We start from the raw sequence: 18,868 nt of genomic DNA, 5'->3' as shown, positions 1-18,868 counted from the left end.
AACAATACTAATAATAAGACAATACACTTTATACCATTGATTTATAATAGGCTACTTTTTTTATTATTATTTAAGCATACAACACTAAAGGCCCGTATTACACTAATGGCTGTTTCCCACATACTGCAGGAATCTCCTGGGTTCATTCATTAGCACTGACCTGCTTCACTAAGACACCTTCAGTCCTCTAGAGTGACCACAAGTGGCCCACAGAGACCGAAATATCTCTCCCGTGGAGTGGACCGGGCACACAAACACTGCACTCTGAGGTAAAGTGGACCAACACTTCATCCAGTTTGACCTCTGTGGATCGTTGACGTTTAGAGCTCTATTGATCTTCTTTAACCCCGCGGACAGCTTCATCCGTCCATCCTGAAGCGCAATTTATTACATGCTCGATCCCTCTGGGCCCGTACGGTGCTTTTATGACGATGTAATTATGTATGTAAATAGAGGGCGGAGCGGGATAAAGCTTTACAGTGCTCATGTTTATGTGCGCGCAGTGTAAAGACTCGTGTTGCGCCGTTCGCTTCAGTGTTACTGTACGACTACGTTTATTTATGTGGACAGTCAGTCAGAAATGATTGTGCTTTTCACTTTTTCATATGGAGTTAATGATTACTTGTAGCTTTCAGCAGGAGTCATATTGATAAAAATAGGTCATTAGCTCTTTAACTGCCTGCTTTACCAAGTGGTTGACCATATTTTGACTGTTTTAAATAATGACTGTTGAAGTCATTTAAAGATTGACTGTTTTAAATAATGGTTAACATTATACATAGCACAGAGGCGACTCTCAATAGAATGTTCCATTGCAACAGTAGCCACAGCGACAGCTCGCGATTCCACCATTTTGGAGTGAAAGTGATCGGCCGCCGCGATGGCAAGCAGCTGCTTTGTTATTTATTTATTTATTTAAAAACTGCATTAAAAGCTGCAGTACAATCTGAAAGACGCTAATACATTTACAATCAAAGACTGGTGAACTTCATCACTTTTAGTTTATTTTACAGACTTGTTTGCCATACTTGTTTTCTTAAAACTGTCCCTTTTAGGTGAAATTACTTTAGTTTTGCTATCATTTGCATAGAAGCTGAAAACTTGTAGGAGATTGACTTATAAATGGACATTGAACAGTACAGGTATTGTATTTTAAAGGACAGGACTCACACATAGTTTCCTAATTCAAGACAAGGGGCATTATTTTGACGCATTAAGGGATTGTCAGAATCTACTTTTGCTAATATAAAGAGGGAAAAATCTGCTTTGCGCCGTGGCACATGGTCTAAAAGCGTTGAGTTTATTTTCTTAATGAGTTATGTGTGTTTTGAGAATAAACTAATCAAGTCTCATCTCCCATCCGAGTCAGTTGCGTCTCGCCATATAGCACATTTGCTATTTACATGACGCAAAGTAAGTGTATGTGGGAAAAACTGAGCATTTCACTAGCAAGAAAACGGTTAAACAGAGCATCTGCAGCGCGAGAATGACAGATAAGTTATTAACTTTTACTTTTGCTCTCGTGGATAGGGAAACCTTGTACACACAGACATTAATTAGCCTATAAATAATTCATTTGGTTTGTTAAGCGCAAATTTTTGTTTTAAAACTATTTATAAATTCAGTTCTAATATCCAGCAAACGAATAAACAAACAATAATAAAGAAGTGTGGTCAAAAAACTGGGTTATATCCTAAAACACATGCTGATGCTGTGCCCCATATGGTCTAAAACCTGACAGGTGGGCAAATCTAAGCTTGTTTTTAAAAAAACAAATATAAATATGGATATAATAAATAATACTGCTAATAATAATAACATCATACAAAAGCAAATTGGTATGAATGAACTGAAAAAGCCTCCCGAGATGAAGAAGGCATGAAAGTATGGTTTTTATATTTATGTAGGCTAGAAAATAATATGTTTTGTAATATTTTAATCTTTATAAATATTTGTAATATTTTATATTTATATCCTATATATATATCCCTATTATATATCTATATCCTTAATATTTTAATTCTTTTTCATATGTAAAGATATTTGCGTATTGCTCTACATCTTGTGTGTATTAAGCAGTTTGTAAGTGAGGCACACAACTAACGCGCCCTGCACTGGACAATAGACCGGCTTTGTTCTGGTCTATAGAACAGACTATTATAGTTTCTCAAAACAGCAACGCGCCAGCAATGCGCCTCAACATGTCTCCTTTTTTAGACCATAACGCCTATGGGCTCACATATGAGCCCAAATGCATTTGCTATTTAAGCAGCGTGGCGCAAAATGTCAAAATGACTATTTCACCAAGCTGAAACTAGAAAACAACAATTGCGTTGTGCCTTGTACCACATTGCACAGGGTATATGATATAGGGCCCAAGGAGTTTAACTAGGTGTTCAAACTTAACATATCAAACCACTGCTAGAGAAGCGTTTGTGCAGTTTTTGTTTTTGACTGAAAATATTACACAGTGTCAACCCAGAGAAGTCACAGGTGCTTCTGGACACTGTTAACATAGGGCTTCCTTTAGGCACATTACAGTTTTAAATGGCATTTGTAGATGTAACTACACTGTAAAAAAAACAAAAACGTAATTTTACAGTTTATTTCTGGCAGCTGGGGAGCCGGAAAAAACAGATAAAATAACAGCTGTTAAATTACAGAAATTTACCGTGAAATAACGGACATTAAATTACAGAAATTTCCTTAAATTTAAATTTCTGGTAAATTTCTGTAATTCAACCTCTGTTATTTACAGTAAATTTATGTCATTTAACGGCCATTATTTAAGTTTTTCCAGCACCCCAGCTGCCGGAAATAAACCATAAAATTACAGATTTTTTTTACAGTGTACATATTGTGGTACTTGACAAAGGTTTACCAAAGTAGTCCTGAGCCCATGTGGTGATATTGCTTATAGACGAAAGACTATTCTTGATGCAGTGCCGCCAGAGGGATCAGAGATCACAGTTGTTCAGCTTAGGCTTGCGCCCTTGTCTTTCTATCTTCTTTAAGGAACATTTCAATAATTTTCTCACATATTTATTGACAAACTGGCCTATCAGGCCCATCTTTGCTCCTAAAGAACTAGACCTTTCTTGGATGCTGCTTTTGCACCAAATCATAATTACAATCACCTGTTGACATAATCTGTTTCAAATCACATCATTATTTTACCCAAATTACCTGATTACTAGCCCTAAATTGCTCCTGTCCCAATCCATGCAGGTCTGAATGATAGGAAAGGACGTGTATTTACAAATGAAATGAAGTTAACAAGACAAAACATGAAATTATTTTGTGTTTATATTGCCTGCAATGAAAAACAAGTTAAAGTAAATTTGGAAATCACTACTTTCTTTTATTTGTTTCTGTTTATTTAACTTTTTTTCTGATTTGGGGTTGTACTACTGGTCAAGGGCTTCATCTGATTCAAGAGACTTTTAATGACATTTTTAGCAGTTTAAAGTCTGGATTGGTCATGTAAATTACAGTAATAAAATATTGAGCTCTCAGTACTTTTTCTTTTGTTGAACATTTCTGGATATCTTTAGATATTAGTTTACTTAATTACAGTTACATTTTTTACATTAAATGTTGCAAATATCAATGTTTAATGACACAATTCTAACCAGGAACCTATTAAATAACGGATATACAGTATATTTCATTTCTGTTGTAAGAACCGTCTTTAAACCACAGCGGTTCGAACTGTAGTTCTGCCGAGTGACTAAAAAGTAATCAGCATGATGGTAAAAAACTGTACATTTCTAGTCAAACCATTCTTCTGCAATCTCATACCAAAAACGGAAATAAGGGCAGTATTAATAGCTATAAATGTGGGAGAGTGTTGATATTATGTGATTGTATTGTATTGCAATATGGAACAATTAAGTGTTGATGTTAAATCAAAAGTAATTCACAAGTACTTGAAAATGAGATGATTTAATGACAATAAATCTCTATGGTTACAACTGAATTAATTACAAAATACTGTATAAAATGATCAAATATGAAATGACAAAACATATGATATAAATTGTACCCAGCTTAAATGTAAAATTAAAGTTACCAGAGGTAGAAGGAAAGACACAGGGGGAGGGAGAGAGAGACAAAGAGAGCAGGCCCAGAAGCCTGATTGCAGTAGAGTCAGAGAAGATTGACTCCAGAGGAGGAGAGGAGCAGAGCAGGAGAGAAGCAGGCCAGAAAAGAGAGAGAGAGAGCCAGAATTTACCACCTATTTTGTATCTTTCTTGACCATGTGACTAAACCATTCAAGACATTCAAACTGACCAATCAACATGTGACCACACCATAAAACCCCTGACCACACAACAGGCCCTGATCTTATCAGTATCTGCCTTTGTAGTATGGACCTTCTTGAGTCAAAAAGCATGTTTTGTCATATAAACAGATGCATATGATAATTTAGCCTCTTACACTGTGTTAGCAGTTTCACAAAAGGGGTTGTATCTCTCAGGAAGATAATATTCTTTAAAAGGAACATATTAAAATAAGATGAGACAATTATAAGTGTTCCATTAATTAAATATGCGTTTTAACACCATCCTTTCTATTAATTTATCACACTTTATGTAGCCGGCAGTCTTTCATCAGCTTCTAAATTTTTGATATAGATCTGACTTAAATATCCAGTTAATTTCATGAATATGTCATATTGAGCTTTAACTCGAGCGCTTTATCATCTAGAAGCATTATTAAACTAGTGTGATATTCTAGTAATCAGCCTGCTTCACGCTGGCGCTCGGGCAGGCACGTGCTTTAAGTGTAGCTAATTCTCTGCCAAATCCCTGGAGTCCTTGTGATAATAAATAAATGAATTTTCATTTAAATATTTAGCCGGCTCCAGGCAAATTATTTCCCAAGTGGTTGCGCGTGAGAGACAAGGGTGCAAGCTGCTGTTTAATTCCACATGCAGCTCCACAGCAGGGAGATCTATAGTCCTTTATTGGAATAACAGATCACATTTTTCTTTCTTTCTGAATTTCGGCTTTCTTTCATCGTTGGATTTTCTTTTATTTGAGGTAATTAAATAAGCTTTTCCTCTTGTCTTGAAACATACCATTTTTCTGGTTATTTTGGTTCACACAGATGTTTTTGACAGATGAAACCAACACAGGCTCATTGGGAAAATGTGCCCAGGGCCACATTTTTTGAGAACCGATAAATGAACAGTTCGGATGCAAAAGCCACCAAACACCACTTCTGCCAAAATGAGCTAATGACATTAAGTGAATGCTTTAGGCACGTAGTACATATTCAACAAATAGTTTTGCTTCAAATCATCCAAATTCCAGCATCAGCGCATTCAGAAAAATTTAAGTTTGTTGGCAAAACGCCACTTGCCTTTAACAGCAAAAGCGGCTATATCAGGAGGCACGTCGAATCATATGTTTTCAATGTAATGGAGCGCTGACACGCCGGCTTTTGAGGATTCTGTTTTAACAGATGGAGTTTGATGAACTGCATGAGGCTGTCTGATTGTCAGTGAATGGCAAATAAAAACATCCCTTACCTCAAAACTCTGTGCATTGTAAGAAAAGGTCCCACTTTATATTGTGTCCTTAACTACTATGTACTTGCATCAAATAAAAAATAAATAAAAATAAAACAAATAAATACAATGTACTTACTGTGTTCATAATGTATTTGAGAACACTTGTGGTGCTTTTGAGTTGGGATAGAGGTTGGGTTATGGACAGGTTTGCTGGGTAGGTTTAAGGGTGGGTTAAGGTGTAAGGAATGATCAACAGTGTATTTACAAATGTAATTACAGAAGTTAATTACAGATGTAATTACATACAGGTATTTAATCAAGCAGAAGTACACAATAAATACATGTATTTACACAATAAATATTGTAACAAACTATTAATTCCTGTGTAAGTACATAATAGTTAAGGCCACTCAATATAAAGTGGGACCTAAGAAAATTATAACACAGAGTCGGAAGTGTAGCATACATTCACATTTTATTGTGCAGTGACGCTACTTTGATTGAGTCCGATTTACTATATAATAAACAGCAACTGCGTTTCATGAAAGATGAAGTTAAGATGCCCTTCGTTAATATAGCATGGATAAACAAGAGACTAAAAAGAGACCTTGAGTGTGGTAAGAAAGAATGAATGACAGCTTCTAAAATTGTCAGAGAGACATTCCCTTTTTTGCCCAGTAGGCCTACCTTGTGTTTTATTTGCTTATGTGAGCTATTTTTCAAAAGATAAATATAATGTATAAAACTACACACTGTTTATATTACTTCAATAAATTATATTACATTTGTAATAATGGACAATGCACAGATGTTGATGTTTCACAGTGTTTTCACACTACATTATTTAAATCTAACAAGCTTGGTTTACAATGTTTACATTGTTCCACTTACATTAATTCTAAATCTCAGATATCAGAAATGACAACAGATTGTTAAGATTGAATTAATGTCAAGATTTAATGTTACAGATTAATACACTCACTTGACTGATTTCATTCATTCATTTTCATTCTACTTAATCCCTGGTTTATCATTTTATACTGTGTATACTGAAAAAAGTGTTGCATGCAGAACTGTTGCAAACAATTTATTTGTGTTGAATTTAAACAAACAAATTAAATTGAATACTTAACGTAAACATTTTTAGTAAATCCAAGGATTCATCTTCAAATAATTTTTTTTCAGTGTAATGTGACTTATGTTTGGTAAATATTTTCTAAATACATCTTTAGTATTTTTTAACTAATGACATTATATCTCAATAGGTTTTTTTGCAAAAAAAAGAAGAAAAAAAAAGAAATGGATTTAGCTGGTTTTGATGCATAAGAAAATTTACCTTGTTAAAAACCAAAGTATTGTCTAAAGTGACATTTAAAAAAAAAAAAAAAGTTATTTCATTTACTAGCTAATAACCTCATCATTACATGTAAAATTAAACTTTCAAACCTAATCAGAGGAGCCTCAAAATGCTCATTTACATGAAAAAAGGTCTGATGAATTTAGAGGGGTTTGCATCTGAACTCTTCATATATGTGCTCCCTGGTACACATGGCAGATTTTTTTTGTGTAAAATATATGCTATGGGCTGGTACTATGCTGAATTTCTATCCTTTTATTTTTATGTACATTTTAAAATATCGCATTAAATAAAAACTTGGATGGAAATGCCAAAATGCACATACATTTTGAAAAAATGCGCACAACTGAGCAGGATGAACTTTTATGAGAAGAAACAAATTTTATATATAAAAACTCCAGCAAGCGCATCAAAAAAGTCATGTGATTTTGCTTCAACAGATCATACGATAACAAAAATGGTGGAAAGTGACAGCTATATGGAAGGATGATATACATTTCTAAAAGTTTTACAGTGGTCTCTCATTATTCGCGGGAGTTATGTTTTAAAAATAACCCGCAATAGATGAAATTCAATAGGTGAAATTAGGTAAAGTAGTCCACTTTATTTTTTACAATTATTATAGATGTTTTAAGGCTGTAAAACCTTTCACTACACACTTTATACACTTTTCTCAGACAGGCATTAACATTTTTACACTTTTCTCTCTAGTTTAAACACTTTCAATGTTCAAACCTTCTCTGAAAAATAAGTCCAGAATTATAGAATGAAACCAGAGATCAAAGCCATGATTTTCATTTATGTATTCTGTAATGGCGCACTATAACTGCGTTACTTCTACCTTCCTTTAGCATGTCCAGAAATTCAACTTTTTGTGCGATGGTGGGAATTCTGTACTGTACAGGAGACACGGCACAGACATTTGCATTGAAAGTGGTCTACAGCAAATCAGGACGCAGAACCCAATGTGCTGAAGAAAAAAAGCATGTCAAATTGCACAAAAAAAAAAAAAATCCACGAAACTGCATGCCGTGAAAAGTGAACCGCGTTATTGCACGGGATCACTGTAAAGAAGTGACGACCATCCTTGATGGCAAACATCAGCAGAATGCGCAAATCTGTGCGAGCAGAGATGATTCTAAAAGGATTTGACAAACCACAGACTATTTTGCGTACCGTTGCATTTCGTCTATGTATTCTAATACATAAGCAAGTCATCATATAAGGAAAAAAAGGCCTCCTAAAGCAGCAACTTTCATTTTCCTTTTACTATTTGGAAAACGGTGCTTTATTCAGCAATGTTTCATGTGGTATTTCAGTTTTGCGCATACGTACATTTAATCAGCTTCTTTGGATGGAAACATGGCTACTGACTACTTGTATCCGTGTGGATGGCTTTTCCAGAAAGACTGATTTGCTTGGTAGCTCACCACAAATCGCGTCAGACTTGGGACACTAGAGCGGACTGGGTTCGAGTCTGGCAAAGGATAGTTCCAGAAACACGAAACCCATAAAAAACAGCGTAAGATCACGATAGAAGTGTGCAGCTTGATGGATTTGATCTTTAGTTTGCTTTTGACAACACTAATGGTTGGGTTTAGGGATGTTGGTGAGTGGGAATATCAAGCTACACTGTAAAAAAAAATATCCGCAAATTAGCAGTTTTCCCTATTTTGTGATTCAGGTTTATACCTTTATTAACATTTTTAATAGTTGAAAGTGATATATTGTCTGGGTTGGTGGTGTATATTGTTACATAAACCTGGTTATAAACTGCCAGGACATTTTTTTCCAGGAATGTCCTTTATTTGAATTTTGAGAAATGGCATATATGAGAAAACATGTCCCAGTCACGTATTTGAGATTGTCAAAAATTATACGGCGCCCTCTAGTGGGTTTGCGAAAACAAAAACTGCAAGATGTACAACAGGGTACATGTTTGTTGGTTCTCAAAAATGTAACCCGGGTGACATATTTCCATTGAGACTGAGTTGCCTGTGACCCACTTATCATTTTTTTTGGTCAATGTTATGTTCAGTTATCCAACAAAAGTGTACATACATTTTTAAGGGGGACCTGAAAACACGTTGAAAATAGGTTTATAATTGTAAGATATTGAAAATGATACCATTATCCATTTAAACTATGAAACACATATCTGTCAAAAGAGTATTACATCATTACAGATGCATAGTTTATGTTCAGATGACTGATTTTTCACAGAAGCTACAACCTTTTATTTTATTAATTTTTTTAAATAAATATAGATTTAAACAGAAATGCTAAATAATAAGCCTTCACATATATCCAGTTGAGCAGGGTTTACTGAGTGTACTCAATAGAAGATGCTATTTTTGTATTTTTGTTCTGTTTCATAAATATATTTCACAGAGCCACGTGAAATATGATTAACGCTCATAAATGTCTTTATATTAGCAGTGAATTAAAGGAAAGTCACCTGAGACAAACACATTTGCTGCACACATTTGAATCCTTTTCACAGCCCCATGTGAATGGTCATCATTTAGACGGTCATTTTGTCGTTTTGCTTTTCACCAACGCAAATAAAAAACATTTGTGCGAGCCTAAAGGGAAATTAATATTTCGATTCATTTTTCAATGAATATGTACGATTTACACTCACTGGCCACTTTATTAGGCACACTTAACCAACTGCTCATTAGCGCAAATTTCTAATCAGCCAATCTCATGGCAACAACTCAATGCATTTAGGCATGGTCAAGACGATCTGTTGCAGTTCAAACAGCATCAGAATGGGGAAGTAAGAGGATTTAAGTGACTTCGAACGTGGCATGGTTATTGGTGCCAGACGGGCTGGTCTGAGTATTTCAGAAACTGCTGATCTACTGGGATTTTCACGCACAACCATCTCTAGGGTTTACAGAGAATGGTCTGAAGGAGAGGAAATATCCAGTGAGCGGCAGTTCTGTGGGTGAAAACGCCTTGTTGATGCCAGAGGTCAGAGGAGAATGGCCAGACTGGTTCCAGCAGATATAAAGGCAACAGTAACTCAAATAACCACTCGTTACAACCGAGATATGCAGAAGAGCTTCTCTGAATGCACAACACATCCAACCTTGAGGCAGATGGGCTACAGCAGCAGAACACACCTGGTGCCCCTCCTGTCAGCTACAGGTCGCTCAGACTCACCAAAATTGGACAATATGACTGTAAAAACGTTGCCTTTAATTACATTTTCTATTAGGCTATATCGGTGTTAGCTGTAGTGTACAGAGGGTTTATTGAGCTTCATTAGAAGCAGCTATTTTTGTACTTTGTTTTTCATATCTGTACTTTAAAAAAGTCTGTGAGATTATGATGATTAACACTCATTAACATTTTATTAATGTCAATGCTTTAAAAGATGACCATCAAGGGGGAAAAATACTAATGTGCTTGCTTATAAAAAACCTGAACAAGAAATAAACACATACAAGACATTGTTTTTCATCAATAGGTCATTTTATTTAAAATAGTATGTTACAATGTTTCAACCTACATGATGTTTCTCAAAGTTTTTCTTCATCTCTCCTTTTTTTAATGCTTTATAACTCTGGTTAGTTTAACCTTCACTCATTTCAGATATAAAACTATTGAATCCCGATAGTATTGTTAATTTACGCCTTCATCTCGGCTACGTGAAATAACGCATATCTGTTTATCTCCTTCCCCTATGCAATATATCGTGTTTTTTCTCTCTCTCATATACAAATCCCATCCCGAAACCCACCGCAGCACATAGACCTTCAATCCTCTCCATTTAGCAGAAAAATAAATTAACGTTTTCAGTCAGAAAAGCTACAAAGACTCTGTCAGTAAGTACACGTAAGCAGTCAAATGTACAGATGAAGCGCAGAACACGGACTGTTAACTTGTCAGTAATCATCCCAACACGTTAATTTAGGGGAAAAACACTTATAAACATTAATAATAATAATACTTTCAAGGTGGGCCTGAAGTAAAAAAAAAACATCCAAAACAAAACACACTCAGTGTTAGTGTATTTAAACTGAAGCGCGTTAAGTATCTTAAATGGTTCAAGTTATGATGACAAAAAATAATAATCCATGTTATAAATACATTCTGGTACATTCATATTCTTAACTCTTTTTTTTGACACAAATAAGAAACACTGACCAAACGATTAATATTTCATAGCGCTGGTGAACATTACGAGGTGAAACACTCTCAATGTCATCTGAACAATACAAAAAGAGTCGCACCTGCGCACTCCTGACGAAAGGACAAATAACACGACCGTAAAACACAAGCCTTGTTTAGTTTTTACTTCATTCACATTGATAAACTGGCGGAACTCAAACACGGAAATAATCAGGACTGAAGACACTAAATTAAGTTCTTGTAAATATTCGTCGACCACAGATGCTACTGTGACAGGAGGCTTTACTCTAACCAGAGAGCAATTTAATGGAGAAAACACACGCGCGCGCGCACACACACACACTTATTGATCAGGGTATCTTTAGCCAAGGTGGTTTAAGCATTTGGACGAGGATAAGCGGATTTATCTCAGTATTGTGCTGGAATGGAACGGTGAAAGCTTCTGAAGTGCACCAAACATGCATGTCTTAAGAAATGTATGAAGTTTTTGCATGTTTTGAGGGCCGGTTGTCGTTCCTTCTGAATATTTTTATAAACAATTTAACCTGTAGTTGCGCATTAAAATGGCTCTATTTAAACACGCGGAAGGATCTGTTAATTAAAGGGATAGTTCAGCTCCCCCAAAACGAAAATTTACTCACTTTGCTGGTTTTAAACCTTCGAGTTTCTTCTGTTGAACACTAAATAGAATGTTTTGCAGAAAGATGAAACATTGACATCAATTGTAGGAAAAACCTGTAACCATTGGCTTCCATAGTGTGCGTTTTTCTTACTATGGAGGTTACAGGTTTCTAACATTTTTCTAAATATATTTTTAAAAATCGTAAAAACCTGTAACCATTGGCTTTCGTGGGATTGTTTTTCTTACTATGGAGGTCAATGGTTGCAGTTTTTTTTTTTTTTTTTTTTTTTACACATTTTCTAAATATCTTTTACAAATTTGGAAAAACTCTAACCATTTGCTTTCATAATATACATTTTTTCTCACTATGGAAATTGATGGTTACAGGTTTCTAAGATTTTCAAAAAGTATTGTTAATAAATTTAAAACCTGTACCCATTGGTTTCCATAGTTTGTCTTTCTTACTATAGGGGTCAATGGTTACAGGTTTCTAACATTTTTCATAACCTTTTAAAAATATTGAAAACCTGTAACCATTGGCTTCCATAGGATTTGTTTTTCTTACCATGAAAGTCAATGGTTACAGGTTTTTAACATTTTTATAAAATGTATTTTACAAATGTTAAAAACCTGTAACTATTGGCTTCCATAGGATTGATTTTTTTTTTTACTATGGAAGTCAATGGTTACAGGCTTTCAACATTATTTAAAGTATTTTTTACAAATTTGGAAAAACTGTAACCATTGGCTTCCATTGTATGCATTTTTCTTACTATGGAAATTGGTTACATGTTTTAACATTTTTTTAAATATCGTAAAAAACAAACAAACAAAGTGAAAACCTGTACCCTTTGGCTTCCATAGAGTTTGCTTTTCTTACTATGGAGGTCAATGGTTACAGATTTTTTAAACATTTTTCAAAATATCTTTTACAAATTTGGAAAGTCTGTAACCATTGGCCTGCATAGTATGTGTATTTCTTATTATGGAAGTCAATGGTTACTGGTTTCCAGCATTCTTCAAAGTATCTTCTTTTGTGCTCAACAGAAGGTTTGAGTGAACTATCGCTTTAACTTGAAACCAATTGTTTTTTTTTCTGCCTCTGAAATGTTCTTGAAATCATATAAGAGAATTATTTAAACTATCAAGACTGCACTATTTTCCATCTTTTTCTTTCTCTTTGTAGCTCCTGTCGGCAGGTACGCTGCGGTGCGGCTCTTTCTCTAGGAGTAAGTAAAGGAAGCCTCAGCAGTCTTGAAAAATAAATAAGAGTGAAACAAACTTTGTGATGTTCCCTCTGAGACCATCAGATAAAGAGAGCCACATCCTGAGCGCAGCTGCTGTGTGTTTGATACTGGGGCCCCCTACAGGTCACATGTGCACAGTACACTTAAACAGACAGTTCAGCTAAAAATCCACATTCTGTCATTTACTCTCCCTCTATCATCTGTTGAGCACAAAAGAAGATATTTTGAAGAATGTTGGTAAATAGTAGCCACTGAATTCCATGTTTATATTTATATGAAGTGGGTTTAGCTAATATGTACTTACACTAAAATAAATAATTTGTTACAATGAACTTAATGCGTAAACACATGTCTTTATGATTGATTAAACCTACCAACACTATTAAACCTATTCCTAACCCTACCCGTATCCCAAGTGTTCTGCAATACATTATGAACACAGTAAGAACATTATATTTATTTTTTGATGAGAGTACGTAGTAGTTAAAGCCTCCAAATATAGTTCTTCCCTACTATGAGTGTCAATGTTTACTGCTTTCCAACATTCTTCAAAATATCTTCTTTTGTGTTTGACAGATTTAAATGAACTAAATGGCGAGTGAATTCTCGTTTTTGTGTGAACTAACCCTTTAAATATTTTTCACTCCATCTTAAACTTGAAAATCCTCATCATTTATTCACTCTCAAGTCCCTCTGAAGCAATAAAAACAATAGTAAAGAAAATCTAACAGGAGAAGTTTCTGTCAATCTCTAACCTTCATTGACCTCATTAGTTTCTGAGTTTTTTGGGGGGTGAGTCCTTATCTTGTTTGGTACTACTTGGTTGTTTTTGCTTGTCTGTTCACATTTGTTTATAAACAAAACTAAGCAGACTATGTATGTATATATATGTCTGTCTTATATATGTTTCAGTTTCTTCTTATTCCTCTCAAAGGCTTTATGTGGTTATCTAATAATGTTGGTTTAGTTCTAGTTTGAACTCTCGGGCATAAAAAAGTAAAAAGTTTTCTCATTCTTGTTTAAAAAAATGTAATAAATTTTCTGCGTAATAAAACACATATAGTCTATTCACCCAACTCTAACCGTTTGAAATGTTCTTAAATAAAAAATAAGCATTTTATATGTATATCATATAAACTGAATACAAATCTCTTAAAGGGATAGTTCAAACAAAAAAATGAACATTTACCCACATTTTTCTCACCCTCAAGTGGTTCAAAACATTTCCTTTTTCTGTCGAACACAAAAAAAGATATTTTGAAAAATGCTAAAAACCAGTAACCATTGACAACCATAGTAAGAAAAAACAATTACTATGAAGGACAATGGTTGCAAGTTTTCCAAATTTTTAAAAGCTATTTTGAAAAATGTTAGAAATCTGTAACCATCGAAAGAAAAATAAATCCCATGGAAGCCAATGGTTACAGGTTTTCAAAATATTTATAATATATTTTGAAGAATGTTAGAAATCTGAAACCATCAACTTTTATAGAAAGAAAATTAAAAATACTATGGAAGCCAATGGTTACTGGTTTTCAATTTTTTTGTAACAATATTTTTAAAGAAATTTTAGAATTCTGTAACCATTGACTTCCATAGTAAGAAAAACAAATCCTATAGAAGCCAATGGTTACAGGTTTTCAAAAAGATATATTGAAAAATGCTAGAAATCTGTAACCATCGACTTTTAAAATAAAAATAAAAATACTATGGAAGCCAATGGTTACATGTTTGCAATTTTTTTGTAAAAATATTAAAAAAAAATGTTAGAAATCCTTAACTATCAAATTCCATAGTAAGAAAAACAAATACCACAGAAGTCAATGGTAATAGATTTTCAAAATCTTTATAATATATTTTGAAGAATGTTAGAAACCAGTAACTATCAACTTCCATAGGAAGAAAAACAATCCTATACAAGCCTCTGGTTACAAGTTTTATTATTTTTTTAAAGATATTAAGAAAAATGTTAAAAATCTGTAACCATTGACCTCCATGGTAAGAAAAACAAACCCATGGAAGCCAATGGGAACAGGTTTTTACATTTTTTTAAAGATAATTTGAAAAATGTTAGAAACCTGTACCCATCAACCTCCATAGTAAGAAAAACAAATCCTATGGAAACCAGTTGTTACAGGTTTTCAACATTTTTAAAAGACATTTAAAAAAATTGTTAGAAAACTGTAACCATTGGCTTCCATGGTATTTGTTTGTCTTACTTTGAAAGTCAATGGTTACAGGTTTTCATCATTTTTCAAAAAACTCAAACAGATGTGTGACAAGTAAAGAGTGTGTGAATTACGACAGAAGTTTCATTTTTGGGTAAACGATCCTTCAATAAACATTTTAAAACAAATTTAGGTTGAAAAAGAGGACAGAAATCTCTCAAGTTTGATTAAAAAAAGGCTGAAAAATGCCATGAGGATGAATAAATGACAGACTGTTCTAGATCATTTTTAGGTTAACCCTTTAACACCCGTCCATGCATCCTTTTTAATAACACAAACACACACACACACATTTCCCATTTCTCTGCTGCCAGATGCGTTCACTCCTCAGTAACTAGAAATAAAATAAAAATCTAGCAATAACTCCATTATTTCAGAATGATCCCATACTAACTGTCTGTATGGAAACCTTGCTACATAATTTAATGAGCTTTTTTTTTTTGTTAAGGCATGACGTCTCTCCTTTCTTATATACTGATTTTTTTAAACCGTGATGTCAATCCGAATCACAAAGTGGTCATTTATTCCTCCGCTGCCCTGAAAACAGCTCTACGTTCTCTAACGCTCTCCAAAACTCTCCAGCCAGTAGACTTACAGAAGAGCCGCTCTCCTTCATGGAAGATCTGGTCTGTGTGGTTCCTGACATGTTTAAATGCGAGTCTCTACTGATGGGATGACCCACTGGTGCTCTGGATGTGGGGGTGAAGCGTCTCCCGCAGCGGTGCTTTGTGTGTCTGCGTTGGCTTATGGAGCGCTCCGCATCGGAAAGGCACACGTTTGTCTGGGTGGTCTGCGTGTTATGGTGGTCTGCTCTAGTGTGACTGATGCTGTTTCCCACAGGGCATCTGGAGAGGAGGTTTAGGACGTGGCTATCTCGCCCCCTAGGTGGCGCCATCCCTTCTGCTGCTCCAGCGGCGAGAGGTATTCTGCAGAACACACAAGAGTTTTATTAACCTTGTTGAACTTTAACATGAGTTTTTAAGATTTTGGTGTGTGTGTGTGTGTGTGTGTTTATGTTTAGAGATTTAATGTACACTTCAGTAAGGTTAAAGGGATAGTTCACGCAACAAAACAAATTCTCTCATTTACTCTCCTTCTAACCAGCACAAAAGAAGTTATTTTGAAGAATGCTGGACACAGGTAGCCATTATCCCCTTTCAGACAGTAATACCCATAAATATCCAGAAAATTACCAGAACGACTTTCCTGGTTAATTAAATATAGCACTTTTCACACAGTCAAGAACGTTCTGGAATTTTTCCAGAGGAAACCATTCACACATCCATTCCAAAATACCCATAAATTCTGACATCATAACCAGAAATGACCTCTAAACGGCTGCACTTGTATTTGTAAACAGAGAAGGGGGTCGGGCTTTGTTAATGGTACATGATATGAATGTGCTGGCACTCACCAGCTGAATTATTAAAACTACATAGATATAAAAAGCCTCTTAAAATACACAATTTTACAAAATTACTAAATCTCAATCATTACTTTTAAAAACTGAAATCATAAATATAATCCGGGCTGCATTAATTATAAAAAACACAGCAGCATTTCAATGACAATGCAATGCCAATGAAGCGATTTTTATACAATTTAAAAATGTTATCAATAATAATATCACATAAACATAATATAAAATCACTATTATAATATATGGCTTACATTTTAACTAATTATTAAATACAATTCATTGATTTGATTTATTTTCAAACAGAAATATCGTGCATAAAATATCATTAACAAAAAATACATTTCAACATGGTCGAAAATGGAGTTGGATGAAGCACAACTTATTATTTTCCCACCCCATAACCACATACATCATTCGTCTAGAAGTATATGAAACTTATTTCCTCTTTAACTTATCTCTTCTTTTTACATGAGACATATTTTATTCTTTTGGCATCTTTAATAAATTATATGTTTGATTCCATTTGTACTTTTACATTTTCTAATAAAAAGAAATAAATAAATAAAAAAAACTGCAAAATAGTTCTGCAAATAGGCATTAATTAAAAATTCCTCATACCTTTCTCATTTTTTCCATTTTCAATCACCTTCATCATTTATATTCCTTTAATGATATATATTTACACAACTTTTTAAATTGATTATTAATACCGACATTGTTTGAGAGTATGATCTAGACCAGCGATCACCAAACTTGTTCCTGGAGGGCCGGTGTCCTGCAGATTTAAGCTCCAACTCTAATCAAACACACCTGAACAAGCTAATCAAGGTCTTACTAGGTATACTTGAAACATCCAGGCAGGTGTGTTGAGGCAAGATGGAGCTAAACCCTGCAAGGACACCGGCCCTCCAGGACTAGGATTGGTGACCCCTGATCTAGACTGTTTCATAATTTCACACCACAGACAGACATACACACACTTTTGAAAGTTCTCCTAGTTTTCAACCTCCTAAAATTTTGTTCTTCTCTCAGATTACACCCCCCCCGTCTTTTTAAAAAAATAAAAAAATAAATTTTATATATATATATATATATATATATATATATATATATATATATATATATATATATATATATATAGTAATAATTAATAATTATTCATAAATATGGCCACACATATGCTCTTATACACATACTAGCACATGAGTAGAATTGAAATAATAAATTATTTGCTCAAGAATAGCACTATTAAATAAATAAAAAACAAGCACATTTGCTGAGCTGTTTAATTTCCAGTCTATGCTCGGCCTGCAGGATTTAAATCCATCCATTTCCTGCATTGTGTTTTGATAATAAAGATAAGCTACCCTTATTTGTTTGATCTTGACTGAAGTTACAGGGTTCATTTATCCATCAACGGTTCAACTGAGCATCACACGCATTACATGTGACTTTATACTGGAATCCAAGTAGAGAACCAGCCATTCAGGTTTGTGTGCGACTATGGTCATCACATGAGTACACTTAGAAAAATCCCATTAACCCGTGTGTGTACGTGAGTGATAAAATGAGGGCAAAAGGTTTTCCTCTTACCGTTATTACTACAGTTCTTATTGCCTTTGTCTGAGGCCTCCTCTTCAACCTTTAACATATCAAATAGAAACTCATTAACAATGACAAGAAAGCTCCAGAAACTAAAACAGAAATGGAAGCTATTAATACCTCTTTCCTCCATTTGAGCTCACAGAAAATCCTCTCAAAGCACTCGTGCATGTAGTTAAACTGGAAACACACACACACATGCAGGGCATTACTGGCTTATTTCTGTTCAAAACTTGCAACCAGACTAGAAATGAAGGCGAAAAATAACTTGACATGTCCTCTGCGCTGGTAACATGACTGAAAGTGATGAATGCGCAAGCTCTGATCTAATCAAGTACACTAAAGTGTAGTCAAAATTTTTGCTATAAAACATTTCTGCTGTAATCTGCTGCATTGCACTGTTTATCCATTAAAGGTCCCGTGAAGTGCTTTGAAACAATGCATTTTGATTCAGTGTTTGACGTAATTTCTACCAAAACACGAAAAGAGGGTGGGACATAGTGTAGCTCCTCCCCTTTAAAAAGACACAGCCAATAGCGTTTTGATTTATTACCGCTCTGCCAGTAAGAGGGGTTGAGCACAAGTGCATCAAATAAGTGTCTTGAAGGGGGCGGGGCTTTTCAGGCCTTTAGATTGGAGCGTGTTTGTATTTGTTACTGGTGCAGCGGACCTGTAAAGTTTCTGTTTGTGTCAAGCCATTTTCATTGAGGAAACTAACACTGTACCAGACA

General features: G+C 34.6%; 1 protein-coding gene and 1 long non-coding RNA gene across 19 annotated transcripts in view; one reads left to right on the top strand and one right to left on the bottom strand.

Annotated features, from left to right (window-relative positions):
* The first annotated feature begins 2,994 nt into the window (after positions 1-2,994).
* LOC147832464 (uncharacterized) lies at positions 2,995-10,868 on the top strand. The gene is made up of 2 exons (XR_015516522.1): positions 2,995-6,562; positions 6,704-10,868. It is a non-coding gene; the product is annotated as an uncharacterized LOC147832464 (long non-coding RNA).
* The window catches only part of snx27a (sorting nexin 27a), a 40,301-nt gene continuing 31,769 nt past the window's right edge, over positions 10,337-18,868 (bottom strand). The window contains exons 11-15 of one of the 18 annotated variants that reach the window (XR_015516047.1): positions 18,258-18,317; positions 18,129-18,177; positions 12,962-16,041; positions 12,414-12,893; positions 10,337-12,310 (exon numbers count right to left, since the gene is read on the bottom strand). Coding sequence is in view for 1 of the 18 variants with exons in the window: in NM_001045100.1 (NP_001038565.1) it covers positions 15,974-16,041; positions 18,129-18,177; positions 18,258-18,317 (177 nt within the window). In the remaining 17 variants the exon portion in view is untranslated. Of the gene's footprint in view, positions 16,042-18,128; positions 18,178-18,257; positions 18,318-18,868 lie in introns of all 18 variants that reach the window. The other 17 variants (XR_015516049.1, XR_015516048.1, XR_015516051.1 and 14 more) reach the window with 17 other exon arrangements.

Source organism: Danio rerio, chromosome 19, assembly GCF_052040795.2.
Source record: "Danio rerio strain M-AB ecotype USA chromosome 19, GRCz13ab, whole genome shotgun sequence".
Taxonomy (NCBI): domain Eukaryota; kingdom Metazoa; phylum Chordata; class Actinopteri; order Cypriniformes; family Danionidae; genus Danio; species Danio rerio.
The sequence above is the reverse complement of the archived record's forward strand: the minus strand, read 5'-3'. Positions and strand labels throughout refer to the sequence as shown.